A 16,157-nucleotide genomic window follows, 5' to 3' on the forward strand; every position below is an offset into this window, starting at 1 on the left:
TTTTTGGTTTGTGCTGACTGTGCATACAGACAAACCTACACGTGCCATCTCGACCCCGTCTGTTGGTGTAGATAGAGCGGTTCACTGAGGCTACGACCAAACATACAGGCGTGTGTTTAAATGAAGATTTCAGCTTTAGTTTGGGGAAATGTCTCCACATAACGATGCAAAAACCAAAGCCAAGTGCTGTGAAGAGAATGTCGGTGCAACGGTTGGAGTATGACCCTAACCACACAGATGAAAGACTCACCTTCAAGATTCAAGATTCAAAGTGTTTATTGTCATATGTACAGAAGAAATAGCATTTCTCTGTGCAATGAAATTCTTCCTTTGCTGTCCATACACAAATGTCAAGTTAGGTCAAGTTTAAAAAGAACGAGATAAATAAGATAAAAATAAGTATAAAAAATAAGTAAGTGAAGACAAGTGTGGTATGCAGATGTCGATGTAGATGGATGTACAAAGGAGCTTAACTGTGTGAATGCCGTGATCCTGTTTCTCTTTATTCTTTCTTCTACCTTATTCTAGTTGCTCAGACCTTTGCTGGTTAACTACTCCCTCAGTTTTCATCTGATTTTCACCATTCAAACTTTAAACTGTTCTGCTCTTTCTGCTAATGCCTGCTATATCTTTTGGTGCTCATAACTTTTATACTTTTTCAGATATTAAGCTTTTTATGTCATTTTTTGGCCCATTTTGCTGAATGGGACCACATTATCAGTGTGATCACCAGTTTAGCTTGCCGGGCTGAGCCATGTTTTAGCTCAGTGAGCTGAGCAGCCGTTCTCAGTGCGGGAGGCCTGGGTTCGAATCCTGCCTATGGCAACAACTATTTCAGTTACCAGTTAAACTTTTTTTTTAACTCTTTTCCACAGAAAGTTCAGCCTCTTCTGCTCTTTCAGCAGAATTTCAGCTTTTTCACCTGTTTTAAGCATGATTCAGCTTCTTTCCCTGAGGACCAGTTTGGCTCAGTGAGATGAGCAGTCGCCTTGAGACCAGGTAACGCAGGTTCGAATCCTACCTGTGTCTAAGGTAGTTGACCTGCCAGTCAAAAAGTCCTGTAGCCAGTCACATAGGGTGGGGTGTAGACAGTTTGTGGATGAGTTTGTGAGGGATGAGAGCCTTGAAGGTGGAGCTGCAATCAACCAATACCACCCTGATGTAGGAGGCATTAGTTTCCAGGTGGGAGAGGAAGTAGTGAACGGCAGCAGCGATAGCATCTGATGTTGACCTATTGGGGGATCCAGAGTGTCTGGGACGTTGCTCTGGATGTAGGCCAGCACCACTCTCTCAAAACACTTTGCAGTGAGTGCAACTCCTCTGTAGTTGTTTAGGCAGGTCGGTGGGCTTTTCTTGGGGAGAGGGATCATAGTTGTGGTCTTGAAGCATGTGGGAACGATGCTCTGGCTGAGGGAGAGGTTGAAGATGGAAGTGAGAACATCAGCCAGCTCGTTAGTAAATGCTTTAAGGGCCCATCCTACGATGTTGTCTGGTCCTGCTGCCTTGCAGGGGTTGATCTTCCTCAGGACTTTGTGTACTTGGTCTATTGAGACCGCTGGTGGGGGAGAAGGTCGGCTGATCTTCTCCTTGTGCATCTGTAAAAGCACAAACAGGGTTTCTAAAAAGTTTCACCTCTTTGGTCAAAACACTGAGAAAAAGCAGCTTTTTACAAAATACCCACAAATGTGTGGACAAGACCTGAGAATTATTATATTATTGGTTTAAAGTCTGGGTGATTCAGTAACAGTTATGGCTTATTATTGACTGATGAAGCCATTTATTCAAGCTAGAGATTTAAAGTTGTGTAGATTTAGTGTGTTGTTAAAGAATAATTTTATTTTTACCCTGTTATATTTTCCTATAATCTCCTTATTGTGGATTTGTGGGTAATGCAAACTTTGCATTGAGTCTTATATCAGGGCAAAAAGCAAAGAAGTTCCCCTGAATGAAAAAAATGATCATATTTAGAAAATTATTAGCAGATTGCCTTTAATTTCATGACTTTTAGGGTCCTGAAGCAAACGAGGAAGTCCTTTAGATCATAAATGCTGTATGCTATCCAGAGTTCATTTGACTTTTTCTTCTTCTCATTCATCTTGTTTCTCTAAATCTTTGGAAAAACGTCTCCTGTTTATATGGACGTTATGCAGCGGTGACAACTGCATATGGATCATAGGGGTTGCTGGTTAACATGCTTCAGGTTATAATTCACTAATCTTACCTTTTAGTAACAGTCTCAAAATACTCCCTGGTAAAAATACACCTGAACTGATATCACTATGAGCTGCAAAGTTGCTCCTCATGGAGCCCAGGCTTGTGTTCCTGGAACCGTACATTATTACAAACAGGACACTTGATGGCAGCAGAGACACTGATACAAGCTCAAATTAATTTAACAAAACAAAAACACTGTTATGGTCGATACACATTCATGTTTTTGTGATCACTGTCTGTTTCTACTGCATTTTCTTAACTAACTTTGAATTATTAGTTATTATGTCTCACCATAGACAGTAAACAGTCTACTGATGCATCATTATCCATGAGATCTGGTGGTGTCGGTCGACGATAGGGCCACGTTGTCTCCTGTGGGCTGAAGAGGACGGGTGCGTGTCTGTAATTTCAGACATTTTTCAGTTACTGACACAGTTTCAGGCTTTCTGGATTTCTGTTTGACACTCCTGTTTGTCTGAACCTCTGAGTTGTGTCACAGCAGATGTGGTAACAATCCACCACACTGCCATCATCTGGTGAATGCAGCAATGAGACTGTCCCTTCCATTACCCATCCACAGAGGCAGACGTGACCATCGTGTGAGCAGATTTACACCACTTTCTTTGATATTTGTGTAACAGAGAAAAAACTATGTCCTGTTCGAGTAGCCAACATCTCCACGATATTGATTCTGACTCACGTTGTAGATACATGCAGCACTTTATTCTTTTCAAATCAGTCCTTTCTCACGTGTCTCTTAAGGAGTCCTGTGTCAGGCTGCCAGGTTCTCTGTGGGTCAGCATGTTGCAGATACTGCTGATCCTCCGTCGTGGTTGCAGGTCAGAGTACTCCCATCATTTTGGCTGTCATTGTTTAAATAAAACTAAACATATGAAACTGTTAGGAGCTACTGCTGTATATCATATATGCATTCATATATAAACTGCAACAAAACATGCACAGTTGCCAGATGCCAACATTACCCAAAACAACCATCTGATGTCCAAGTGAACTAACGACCATAAAAACTCTTAACATGTGTTTTCTGTTAATAGTATTTGGACCAAAGTCAGAATGCCCGATCAGTTTGGGACACGTGCTGTTTGTAAATGTGTGGAATATAGCTTGCTATTTACTCTTCTTTAAGCTATAAAAAATAATACATTCAGATAATTTATTAAAATATATCAGTGTTGTTTTGTTTTTTAATTTGATTTGTATGTTTTACAAGAGAATTTAAAATGAAAATCATAAAAATCAGGCAGTGTACAATCAAAGTTGTAGACTGGCTGATCTGTATTTAGATGATAATCCTAATACAGCCAAACACGATTACTTCAGTGATTTGGGGCTTTATGACATCAGATATCTGCTTAAAACTTTAAAATAAGCTTTATTTAAACGATGCTTTTCCCCGGTCTGTCTCCACTGAGGAGGAAGGCAGATTAGATTAGATAGATCGTTTTTAAACCTTGTATTTGAACTTTTGTCATCAGACAAAAGATAAAGACTATTATAATCCCGCACAAACCGACTGACTTGGCCTACAGTGGCCTACATCATGCCCAACACAACTGTTTATACATAACTTAAAAATCTATTTCTTACGCATCTATTTATTAATATTATTGTCTTTTTATTGTTTGGTTTTACTATTTGTTCCTCTCTAATGGGCAAAGGAGAGATGCTGGTCTAAATTTCATTGTACTTGAGAATAAAGATTATTCTAGTCATCTCTACTGTGCCCCATCCTCTGTGTGTGTCTTGAGTCTTTCTGTGACTCAATGTGTGAAGCACCCCACACGTGTTAACGGGCACACACATGACCTCGTGGACGATGTGAGCTTCAGACCACAATGCTGTGCTGTTTCAGGTTCCATCTTCTGTGCGGTGATTCACTTCAGGTCACTAAATTCTACTCATGTTGCTAGTTTCTGTCAACCTTTGCCACTCAAACAACCTCTCACAACATGAGCGAACGCAGCGTCGCTCTGAGCTGGTCACTGCCTTTGATAGCTCCTGCTTGAGTCTCGATTCTCTGATTCCAGCCAAAATAAGAAAATTAGAAACCTCTGGTCGTTGGTCATTAATGAGGAATTTTAAAGAGGAAATGCAGAAAGACTGAGAGGAAGTGGAGAAAAGATAAACCAAATGCTTCTCTCATTGCTCTGAAGAACCTGATTGCAGGATTGTTCGACTAACAGTGTCGTGTTATGTTCTTGTTTGTTGAGTTTAGGCTTCAGTTAGTTCTGTTGATACTGAGATACTGAGTCTGTCAAGTCCCCCTCGCCCTTTGTGTGTTTCGGTGATGTCTTTGTCTCCCGTCCTCTCTTTAACTATCCTACATCAAGTCCGTGTGTCTTAGGTTTGTGTCTCTGCTTCCTGTTTTATTTTGACAGCCTCGTGTTCCGTGTTCATTGTGTTTAGTTTTGCTTCCCATGTGGCCTCATGTTCGTGTGTATTTATGTTCTGCTGTCATTCATTCTTGGTCAGGTCGTCTGTTATGTTCCTGCCATGTTTCCAAGATTTTTGCCATATTTTTTGCTGTATTTTTGCCAGGTTTCCATGTATAGGGTTTTGTCATGTTTCTAGTTTCCCCATTTTAGGTTTTGTTTACTTTCTTTTGATTTGGCCTTTTTGTTTTTGTACTGCTTAATCGGCCACAATAACGGTTCGCTTTCTGTTAGAATCAAGTTTCGTTTTCACATGTCTGTATTTGGGTCCTGCTTCCGCTGATTGTGACAACCAGAAGAAATTCAGGGAACTACTGTCTTTCACAATCCATCACTAACCATGGTCACAAGTCCAGAATCCTTTTAAAACTAACTGTGATTGGTTCTCGGTCTGCCCATCATACTGAATCTTCATCATCTTCATTGGAAAAAAAGAATGAACAGTGTTTTGAATATATTATCAATAAAATGCTGTATTCCTTATGTTCGTAGAGCTAAACCCAGATCACAGTCTTTTCCCTTCTGCCCAGACTTCAGTAACCACACACTCCATTTCTGATCCAGCGTCTGTTACCCTACAGGCGATGTCCTCTTTAACAAAGGTAACAGCCTCCTCCCACCTGTCCCATTTATAATAAGATTTAAGGAGGGTTTGAGCCATGTCTCCTGGACACAGAACAAGTCTGTCCTTCTGACCATAAATGAAGTGCTACTAGTCTTGCTCTCCACTGGAGGATTAACATTCAAAATACTGATGAGCAGCACTTCGTAAATGTGGACTTTTAGCTGCTTTGACTTCCTTATCAAAGCAGATTTTTGGGCAGCTGGTTTCGTTATGATCAGTATTGTTTCTGTTTTAGATTTGACCTCAGCGGTCATATTCTTGATTCCTACTATGAATACTCTCCTTCTTTTCTTGCGTAACACTTGCAGCAGTTTGCCCCCCGACAATTTTTGTCCAGTCATCAGGGCTTTCTTAGCATATGAAACATTCTTTTTCACTCTTGGCCACAGTAACAGCACATGGGTTTGGCTTGGGTCTCCCCCACATTTCCCAAACTCATGGTCACACCACCACATCGTGTTAGGACCACTGCCACAAACTACTTTTTTGCTTTATGAGCTTATGACCGTAGATAATGACGTGTTAAATGCAACCATTAGTATTGTGGATGTAAACAAGGTCCACAGAGACTCACAGAGGAAAATTACAATTAATTTTCAGCTCAATCAGCTCTTGTAATCAAACTTTGTATTTGATGTCATTCATTGTTCAGTTTTTAACATTTGTAACCTGGGTTACCCATTTTTCCTCGCCTCCTCTATCTGTGAGCACTTATAAGGATGTCACATGTTTGAAGGGCAGGACTAGAAGCAGACTCTCACACTGAGATAATATAAGAGGAAAGCAGTCAGACCTGCAACACAATTATACACCAGCTGCTTGCAGAGGGACAAACATGGACAGCACATATGCTTTGCTAGGTAAGTACATGGAAACAAATAGAGCTCACTACACATCTGTTTTTAGCGTTTATTTTCTCTTTTCTACTTCTTTGGTTGTTTTCTTTTTGTTGTTTTTTATGTATTTTTTTTTTATTATTAAGCACTTTGTTGAACCTGAGCTAACATATTCAGTCACTAATTGGGTTTTGTTTTTTTTTTGATAGGTTTTTTTTATATATTAGTGTGTGCTGAAATATGGGACTGCTGGACTTTTTCATATTGTAAATATCTAGTTATTAAAAATTTTAACATGTTAATGTTGTAAAAACAGGCTGATTTTAGATGGATTGACCCACATGAAAAAAAAAACGGACCCTCTTCTTCCTGTAAATTCTGTGTAACTTCTGTTTTAAAAGTTCTTATTAATGTAATTTTCTTGCAGTTCTTTCTTGCAAAATTCGTCACACTTGCAAGATTTTTCTTCATCCATCTCAGCAGCGTGGTACTGTCAGCTCACTGTTTAGGTTCCAGATAACAAAAGCAAACTTTTGATGTTTTAAAAAAAAATTTCCTTCCAACAGAAAATGGAAGGAAAAGGTCAAATGTACTCTTCTGATCACCATTAACATCAGTGTCATGTTTTTAATATTGTCTGGCAGATGATGAAGAAGAGGAAGAACCTGAGTTCCGGATAATCCTTGTTGGGAAAACTGGAGTTGGGAAGAGCGCAGCGGGAAACACCATCTTAGGAACAAGAACTTTTATATCTACAACATCTCCTTCCACAGTAACGTTAGAGTGCCAAAAGGAAAGGGGAGAATTTGGTGGTCACGCGCTGGCTGTCATTGATACTCCGGGTCTGTTCGACACCAGCAAAACTGAAAAGGAAGTGAAAAGAGAGATCGCTAGATCAATCTCTTTTGTTGCTCCTGGTCCTCATGTGTTCCTGGTTGTGCTCCAGGCTGCCAGATTCACAAAAGAAGAACAAGAAACAGTGAAAATCCTTCAGAAGGTGTTTGGAGAAACAGCAGCACAGTACACTATGGCCTTGTTCACACATGGAGACAATCTGGAGGCCGATGACGTGACCATAGAAACATTTATCCATAAAAGTAAAGCTCTCAATGACTTCCTCGATCAGTGTCAGGGAAGATACCATGTTTTTAACAACAGAAAGGAAGATCCCGCTCAGGTCAGAGAGCTGTTGGAGAAGATCAACACAATGGTTCAGAGAAATGGAGGAAGCTGCTACACCAATGAAAAATTCCTAGAGGCAGAGAGAGTCATAAGAGAGGAGATGGACCGACTTCTGAGAGAAAATCCAGGCATGACACCCCAGGAAGCACGGAGACTGGCAGAGAAAGACAACTGGTTCATCCAGGCCATTGTGGCAGCTGCTGGAGCGATTCCTGGTATTGGTCTTGGAGCCGGTGTTGGACTTGCTGTTGAAGTTGCTATTGGAGCAGGTGTTGGAGCTGTAGGAGGCCCAATTGGAGCTGCAGTGGGAGCTGTAGTGGGAGCTGTAGCTGGAGCTACAGTCGTGGCTGTGAAAAGCGGTGCATGTCCTATACAGTGAAATTCATTTAGCTGTGACTCATTAAAGTCAGCTTAATATGAAGATCAACATTGAAGTTATTATCATGTTTGTCTATGTTTTTACTGAATCACATTTACTCAGATGTTTGTTTATCATGAATGTTGATGAAGTGATTATTGGGATGTTCCTGAACTCTTCAATCGAAAATAATCAAAAGGTTGGATTATTACTGCATGTGCTGTTTGACCGAGTTTGACTATGACTTATGAATCAAACACATTAATAATGAAAGTTGTTTTCCTCTGCTGTCAAAGGAGGAGTAGTATCCCTATTCAAATAATAATGCTACGAGTAAACGTTTCAGCTTTCAGATGATTAAAAACTCTGTTTTAGGTCCGTTTTCAATCAGAAGTAGGAGCATCGAATTATGGAACTGCTTTTCATATAAAATAAAAACTGTTCCTCCATAAAATGTTTAAAACCTTAAAACTGGTGTAATTTGTTTTGTTGGTCATGTTGGCTTCATATTGATGCCGTTGTATCCTTTGATTTTTTTACTTATTAGAATATATACTGTATATTTTCATGAGTCAACACTGTATCACTTCATAATAATAAAAGTAATCATATTTTTTCCCAAGTATAACTTTAAATGTGCAAAAAATAAAAGCAAATTGCTCAAATGTAGGAAACTGGATTCAAATATTTTGCATTGAGGAAAATTTTAAAAAATGATAATTTGTCTTGATCAAAATGTGACATTAAAGATGGCAGAGAAATTTCATGTTTCCTCTGAAATTTTTCCATTTTCTTTCATGTTAATATACAGTTTACTATAGTATAATATAGTATATAATCCAGTGTTTGTTATATCTGCCCATTAATCTTCTCCTGCTTATCTGGGACCGGCCTGGGCAGCAGATTAAGCAAAGAAACCCAGACCTTCCTCTCCTCCTTCCTCACCTCCTTCAGCCCAAGTGGGGAAACACCTAGGTGTTCCCAAGCCAGTCGAGATATATAATCTCCCCAGCATGTCCTGGGTCTGTCCCGGGGCCTCCTGTTGCAAGGACATTGACGGAACACCTCATCCAGCCACCACAGAGTCATCCCAGTCAGAGGCCTGAACCACCTCACCTGGCTTCTTCTGATGCCAGTTGTTGCCACTCCGATGTGGAGTTGCACTTCCACTCTGAGTCCCTCCTAAATGACTAAACTCTTTACCTTATGTCTAAGAGAGAGACACTCCCAGGCACCCTTTGGAGGAAGTGTGCAATCTTATTCTTTCAATCACTACCTAGAGCTTGTGGAGTGAGGGTAGAGACATAAATGGCCCTTTAAACGGAAAGCTTTGCTTTTATACTTAGCTCTCTCTTAACCAAAGACCAATCCATCGTTTAATCTTCCACTCCCCCCATGAACAGACTTGGAGGTGCTGATTCCCATTCCTGGTGGTTTAGACTCAGTCCATTGTGTGCTGAAGGCCACTACCTGATGAAGCCAACAGAATTCAATTCAATTCAATTCAATTTAATTCATAAGGCGCCAAATCACAACAACAGTCGCCTCAAGGCGCTTTATATTGCACAGTAGACCCCACAATAATACATACAGAGAAAAACCCAACAATCATATGACCCCCTATGATCAAGCACTCTGGCGACAGTGGGAAGGAAAAACTCCCTTTTAACAGGAAGAAACCTCCGGCAGAACCAGGCTCAGGGAGGGGCGGGGCCATCTGCTGTGATTGGTTGGGGTGAGAGAAGGAAGACAGGATAAAGACATGCTGTGGAAGAGAGACAGAGATTAATAACAGATATGATTCGATGCAGAGAGGTCTGTTAACACATTCTGGCTGTGTCCCAATTCAGGGTCTGCACGCTTGAAGTACGCATTTCAAGCGCGAGTACGTCACCGCCACGCGACGACGGCTGTCCCAATTCAAAGTGCACTCCAAATGCACCGTCGATTTCCCCAAATATCAAGCGTGGTCCGGTGGACGCTTCGTGGCCCCATATATCCCACAATCCATAGCGCGGCGGTGGGTGTGGATAATTTTGCCGCAAAATACGGCAGAAGGGAGCGGCCGAAGTGTGAACTGTCAAAAGTAAGTACTGAATATGATGTCACTTATTTATGTGCGAATGTTTAAGAACATTAAAACATGACTGTTGGCCACATGTCGGCAAAGTTATGTGACATTAGTGATGTTTGTACTTTCAGCGGTAACTTGGTTTTAAAGCCTCTACGTCTAAATATATATATAGTCGACCTTAATCTTACAGAGAATGTGATGATTTTATGGATAATTAAAGTCAGTCATATATCCACAAACACAACAAGCTGAAAGTCAGTGATGCTGCTCGGTTTGCAGTCCTGAATATGACGGCACAAGCAGGATTCACTGCACTGTTAATGTTAGCTATGTTATATTGCTGCCTCTGTTCGGTGGTGTCGAGCCAAACGGACTTTAACGTGTGTTTGAACGAGCTGACGGTTCACTCGTTAAGCTGAAAGAAAGATGCTTTAATCACAGGAGTCACACATGTGTCCACTGGACCATCTGGGAACTCTTCTTGTTTAGCACTCGTAATAACACAAACACTAAATCCTCCTTCTCTTGTGCTGTTTTGTAGCAGTGTGTACACCTGAGACTGTCACCTGTCTGTCTGTCCTGCACTCTCTCTGTTTCTTTCTCTCTGATTGTGGAATAAAAGTATGAACATGTATTTATAAGTTACACTTGTGTTTGAATCCTGCAGCTTATCACACATTTGATTTCCATGTGTGACAACTGCAAGTGTCCAGAGTGAGGACAGACTGAGGGACCCACTGCTGCACATCATCTGTGAGGCTTTGCACCCTGATGATCCACCAGGACAAACTCAGCAGTGTGTGAGGAAGAGGAGGAGGAAGAGCCAGCAGCAGCTGACAGATGGAGAGAATAGACAGACTGTTCCCTGTTTGTGAAGGACTGCTAGGAAAGTTTAAAATAACTAATTGTCTGTCCTGAATCAGTCTTATTAGGTAATGTTCAGATAATGTTATCATCCCAGTGTTTTCAGTGTGGGAGAAAGTACTCAGGGCCTTCAAGTTACACACTATGAAAGGCAGCAACAAGTTTAATATTCAGAAACCTAAAGTATGTATCAGCAGCAGAATGGAGCTAAAAATAAATGTTTGTTTCAGTTCTATGAAGCTTTGAGTATTTTGGATTAGTAGCACTGCTGTGTTTGTTGCATCATATTGTTGTAATTGTTTATATGCTTTATATATTCTGAGCTAAGTTGATCTATAGTGTTACATCATATTCTATAAGGATGTTATGTGTTTGTATACTTTCTGCCCAGTTTGACCCATTTAGCAGAAGTCAGCCTGTTTAAGGCTCTGATATCTATTCTGTATGACTTAAAGCAGTTATGACATGGTCTGATTTTCTCACCCAATAAAGGAATATTTAATATATCAGTCTACTCTGCATTCTATCAGAAACAGTTATCACAGCTCATACATTTGCTTTTTACACATATATATAAGCATTGAGCCAAATTTAGTAATGCCAACATAATGAAAGAACAATATTTGTCTATACATACATATATATACATATATATACATATATATGCAGCTGGATAGCGTAGTGGTTAAACTACACTCCTTTGGAGCAGAAGCAGAAGAAGATCGCAAGTTCGATTCCTGCCTGGGGCGTCTGTATCCAGTAAGGGTCCTAAGGCTAGACCCCCTATGCTAAGTGAGCCTACCGCAGACATGAGCGAGACAGATAAATATGAAGGCATGCCGGCTCGGACGTCGCCCGGATCAACAAGGTCCGCGTCAGGTGTTGAGGAACCAGGGCACCCTGACGACAAGTGGGCTACTGGAACAAGAAGGCATCTGTGGGCAAGAGATGAAAACAGGGCGTTGTTGGAATGCTACTACGCAAGTAACCCTGGCGGAAGGGGTTACATGAATAGGATGAGGGACCTATGGATTCTTCGATACCCAACATCCACAATGACGGCGAAACAACTAGTAGCTCAGTGTTCCAACATTCGAAAGAAGGGACTGCTCTCACAGCTAGAGATTGGCGAGGTACAACATAAATGCTACGGCAAGGAGGATCCATCCAACTACCGACCAATAACCTGCCTCAGTACTACATGGAAGCTCCTGTCAGGCATATCGGCTAAGATGAACGGGCACATGGGTCAATACATGAGCGGGGCACAGAAAGGGATTGGCAAGAATACCAGAGGTGCAAAACACCAGCTACTGGTCGACAGAACAGTCAGCCGAGACTGCAAGACCAGACTGTGCACAGCCTGGATTGATTACAAGAAGGCCTATGACTCAATGCCCCACAGCTGGATACTGGAATGCCTAGAACTATACAAGATCAACAGGACCCTAAGAGCCTTCATCAGGAACTCAATGGGGATGGCGCGACAACACTAGAGGCCAACCCAAGCCCATAGCACAAGTCACCATCAAGTGCGGGATCTACCAAGGAGATGCTCTGTCCCCACTGCTGTTCTGCATAGGCCTGAACCCCTCAGTGAGATCATTAACAAGACTGGCTACGGATACCGACTACTTAAACGGAGCGGTTGTCAGCCACCTCCTGTACATGGATGACATCAAGCTGTATGCCAAGAGTGAACGAGACATCGATTCACTGATACACACTACCAGGCTATACAGCAATGACATTGGAATGTCGCTCGGACTGGAGAAGTGTAGTCGGATGGTAACAAAGAGAGGGAAGGTAGTCAGAACTGAGGGGATTGAACTACCAGAAGGCAACATTGCAGACATAGAGGACAGTTACAAGTACCTGGGGATCCCGCAAGTTTAATGGGAACCATGAAGAGGCCGCTAGGAAAGCTGCAACCACCAAGTACCTGCAGCGGGTCAGGCAAGTCCTGAGGAGTCAGCTGAACGGTAAGAACAAGATCCGGGCCATCAACACCCACGCCCTGCCCGTGATCAGGTACCCTGCTGGGGTAATAGGCTGGCCAAGGGAGGAGATAGAAGCCACTGACATAAAGACAAGAAAGCTCCTTACGATGCATGGAGGGTTTCACCCCAAGTCCAGCACCCTGAGGCTGTACGCTAAGCGGAAGGAAGGGGGCCGGGGACTGGTGAGTGTCAGCACCACAGTCCAGGATGAGACAAGAAACATCCACTTATCACATCACGAAGACGGCCCCAACTGACAGCGTGCTCAGTGAATACCTCAGGCAGCAGAAACCCAAGAAAGAGGAGGAAGGCGAGGAACCATCATGGAAGGACAGGCCCCTGCACGGTATGTACCACCGGCAGATAGAGGAGGTGGCTGATATCCAGAAATCCTACCAGTGGCTGGACAAAGCTGGACTGAAAGACAGCACAGAGGCACTAATCATGGCAGCACAAGAACAAGCTGTGAGCACAAGATCCATAGAGGCTGGGGTCTACCACACCAGGCAAGACCCCAGGTGCAGGCTGTGTAAAGATGCCCCAGAGACAATCCAGCACATAACAGCAGGGTGCAAGATGCTAGCAGGCAAGGCATACATGGAACGCCATAACCAAGTGGCCGGCATAGTGTACAGGAACATCTGCGCCGAGTATAACCTGGAAGTCCCGAGGTCAAATGGGAGATGCCCCAAGGGTGATGGAGAATGACCGAGCTAAGATCCTGTGGGACTTCCAGATGCAGACGGACAAAATGGTGGTGGCTAACCAACCGGACATAGTGGTGGTAGACAAACAGAAGAAGACGGCTGTAGTGATCGATGTAGCGGTTCGAATGACAGCAATATCAGGAAGAAGGAACACGAGAAGCTGGAGAAATACCAAGGGCTCAGAGAAGAGCTCGAGAGGATGTGGAGGGTGAAGGTAACGGTGGTCCCCCGTGGTAATCGGAGCACTAGGTGCGGTGACTCCCAAGCTAGGCGAGTGGCTCCAGCAGATCCCGGGAACAACATCGGAGATCTCTGTCCAGAAGAGCGCAGTCCTGGGAACAGCTAAGATACTGCAAGAGGACCCTCAAGCTCCCAGGCCTCTGGTAGAGGACCCGAGCTTGAAGGATAAACCGCCCGCAGGGGCGTGCTGGGTGTTTTTTTTTTTTTTTATGTATATATATGTACACATACAGACAGACAGACAGACAGACAGATAGATAGATAGATAGATAGATATGTGTGTGTGTGTATATATACACATATATATATATATATATATATATATATATATAATCTGACAATACATATAATATTGTCCATATTATATTAACATTACCACAGTGAGATGACTTTAGTCTCATGAACAACATTAGCTAATTATTATTTACTAACTAATCTTGAAATGACTGTTCAGTACAGAAATGAAGCCCAACTATCATGTTTTACAGTCCTGTGGTCTCAACTAATCAAAGTGATGTCATGACAAAAATGAATGACCAACAAAACATTTTTTCTCCTTCATTTCTGTCAGACAAAGCTGTATGAAACATTTCTCGCAGTTAGTATCATGGTTGCTAGGCAACCTGAACAGCGCGACGAAGGCTAGACCGTCCCATTTCACAAGCCTCTCACTTCCGCACTTCCCGTACTTGTAGTACGCACCGTACGTAGTACGCGTAGTGTGCGTACTTCAAGCGTGCATACCGTGAATTGGGACACAGCCAGTGAGTGAGAAAGGTGACTGGAAAGGAAAAACTCAATGCATCATGGGAATCCCCGGCAGCCTACGTCTATTGCAGCATAACTAAGGGAGGATTCAGGGTCACCTGGTCCAGCCCTAACTATATGCTTTAGCAAAAAGGAAAGTTTGAAGCCTAATCTTGAAAGTAGAGATAGTGTCTGTCTCCTGAATCCAAACTGGAAGCTGGTTCCACAGAAGAGGGGCCTGAAAACTGAAGGCTCTGCCTCCCATTCTACTTTTAAATACTCTAGGAACAACAAGTAGGCCTGCAGTGTGAGAGCGAAGTGCTCTAATAGGGTGATATGGTACTACAAGGTCATTAAGATAACAACATCCACATTCACAACATTCGCAAAACACAATTAAATTATAGTGCCAAATCACAAAATCAGTCGCCTCAAGCTTCTTTATATTGCACAGTATACCCTCTACAACAATAGAGAGAACACCCCAACAATCAAACAACCCTGTGTGAGCTAGCACTCGGCAACAGTGGGAAGGAAAAACTCCCTTTTAACAGGAAGAAACCTCCGGCAGAACCAGGTTCAGGGATGTCCAGCAATCTCTACGATCAGTTGGTGGTGAGGGGAAGAAGACAGGACAAAAGACACACTGAGAGCCAGAGATGAAAAATAACTGGTGATTAAATGCAGAGTGATGAAGCAGTGAAAATGTATGCTATGCCTTCTGATGATACTGCATAAGGGAAGCATGTATAATGCACAGAATGTAAACAGAATTGGTACTAGCACTGAACCCTGTGGAACTCCATAATTAACCTTAGAGGTAAAGAGGACTCTGCATTTATATGAACAAATTGGAGTCTGTTAGATTGATATGATACAAACCACTGTAGTGCTGAAATCTGCACTGAGGTCTAGCAGGACAAGCACAGAGATGAGTCCACTGTCAGAGGCCATAAGAAGATCATTTGTAACCTTCACTAAAGCTGTTTCTGTAACAGGCAAACAGAGAAACAGAAATGAGATCCTGAGACCTTCAAATTGGAAGCATTCTGCATATGCTTAGAAGTTCTACCCATTAACTACCAACAAATGTGACAAAGGGCACCCCTAGTGATGTTCATCACCCACTGACATGCCTCACAGGATCCTCTAAAGGTCAAAATGTTTCATCGAACTTCACAAAGCACATATAGACTAGGTGGCCAAACCCTTTCCACGACCAGGGTGAAAACTGATGCTGATCTCTGGTCCTTTGTTGGACCCAACAAGTTTCATCACTGGTCCAAAATGTCAGCTTTATGTTATAATCTACTAAAATGAGGACGCAAATGCAGGCTAATAAACAAAAGTAAGATTTAATATAAAACTGATAAACCATACAAACAATCCAAAATATAAAATTAACCACAAGAAAAACATGTCAGAAAAAACAGATAATGCAAAATAAATATAAATACAAAAATCCAAACAGTCCACAGTCAGAGGGGTAGAAAAAACAAGGACATGAAGTTCAGCCCTTTAAAACTTGTAAAAGTGAAATATTCTGGGGAACAGCTAGACTTAACATATTTGGCAGGTACCCCAGTCTAGCTGGAGCAGCTTTAACTTCTACAAATCTGGCCAAATTCATTATTATCATTATTATTATCTTAGTTCAAATGAATGAACATACTGAGTCATACTGTCAGGATCCTCCAAGCACAGGTCAAGGAGGAGGACTGGCAGCAATCCTTAGGAATCAATCATAAATTCAGAGAGAGTCTGAAATCATTTGAAACCCTGGCTTTTGTACACCTTAATTAGAAAACTGAAAAAACAGTCTTATTTGTTATGTATTGTTCACCTGGACCTTACTCA

General features: G+C 42.1%; 2 protein-coding genes across 2 annotated transcripts; one reads left to right on the forward strand and one right to left on the reverse strand.

The window, feature by feature from the left end:
- Window positions 1-968: 968 nt before the first annotated feature.
- Window positions 969-2,810, reverse strand: LOC120442233. The gene is made up of 3 exons (XM_039618189.1): window positions 2,785-2,810; window positions 2,506-2,614; window positions 969-1,595 (listed from the first exon to the last, which is right to left on the reverse strand). Exons 1-3 carry the CDS (start codon window positions 2,808-2,810, stop codon window positions 969-971), a joined length of 762 nt encoding a protein of 253 aa, XP_039474123.1.
- A 3,057-nt stretch (window positions 2,811-5,867) lies between these two features.
- LOC116320774 (GTPase IMAP family member 9-like) lies at window positions 5,868-8,439 on the forward strand. Its single transcript, XM_031740488.2, has 2 exons — window positions 5,868-6,152; window positions 6,773-8,439. Exons 1-2 carry the CDS (start codon window positions 6,128-6,130, stop codon window positions 7,687-7,689), a joined length of 942 nt encoding a protein of 313 aa, XP_031596348.2. The 5' UTR covers window positions 5,868-6,127; the 3' UTR covers window positions 7,690-8,439.
- The last annotated feature ends 7,718 nt before the right edge of the window (window positions 8,440-16,157 follow it).

Source organism: Oreochromis aureus, linkage group 10, assembly GCF_013358895.1.
Source record: "Oreochromis aureus strain Israel breed Guangdong linkage group 10, ZZ_aureus, whole genome shotgun sequence".
In the NCBI taxonomy this organism is placed as follows: Eukaryota; Metazoa; Chordata; class Actinopteri; order Cichliformes; family Cichlidae; genus Oreochromis; species Oreochromis aureus.

Excerpts from the sequence above, each read along its gene's own strand:
- LOC120442233 (XM_039618189.1), bottom strand. The coding sequence starts at position 2,810 with ATGGTCACGTCTGCCTCTGTGGATGG. Across the intron at positions 2,615-2,784 it reads ACGTCTGCCTCTGTGGATGG|ACACGCACCCGTCCTCTTCA; the intron begins GTAATGGAAGGG and ends CTGAAATTACAG. Across the intron at positions 1,596-2,505 it reads TAGACTGTTTACTGTCTATG|ATGCACAAGGAGAAGATCAG; the intron begins GTGAGACATAAT and ends GTGCTTTTACAG.
- LOC116320774 (XM_031740488.2), top strand. The coding sequence starts at position 6,128 with ATGGACAGCACATATGCTTTGCTAG. Across the intron at positions 6,153-6,772 it reads CAGCACATATGCTTTGCTAG|ATGATGAAGAAGAGGAAGAA; the intron begins GTAAGTACATGG and ends ATTGTCTGGCAG.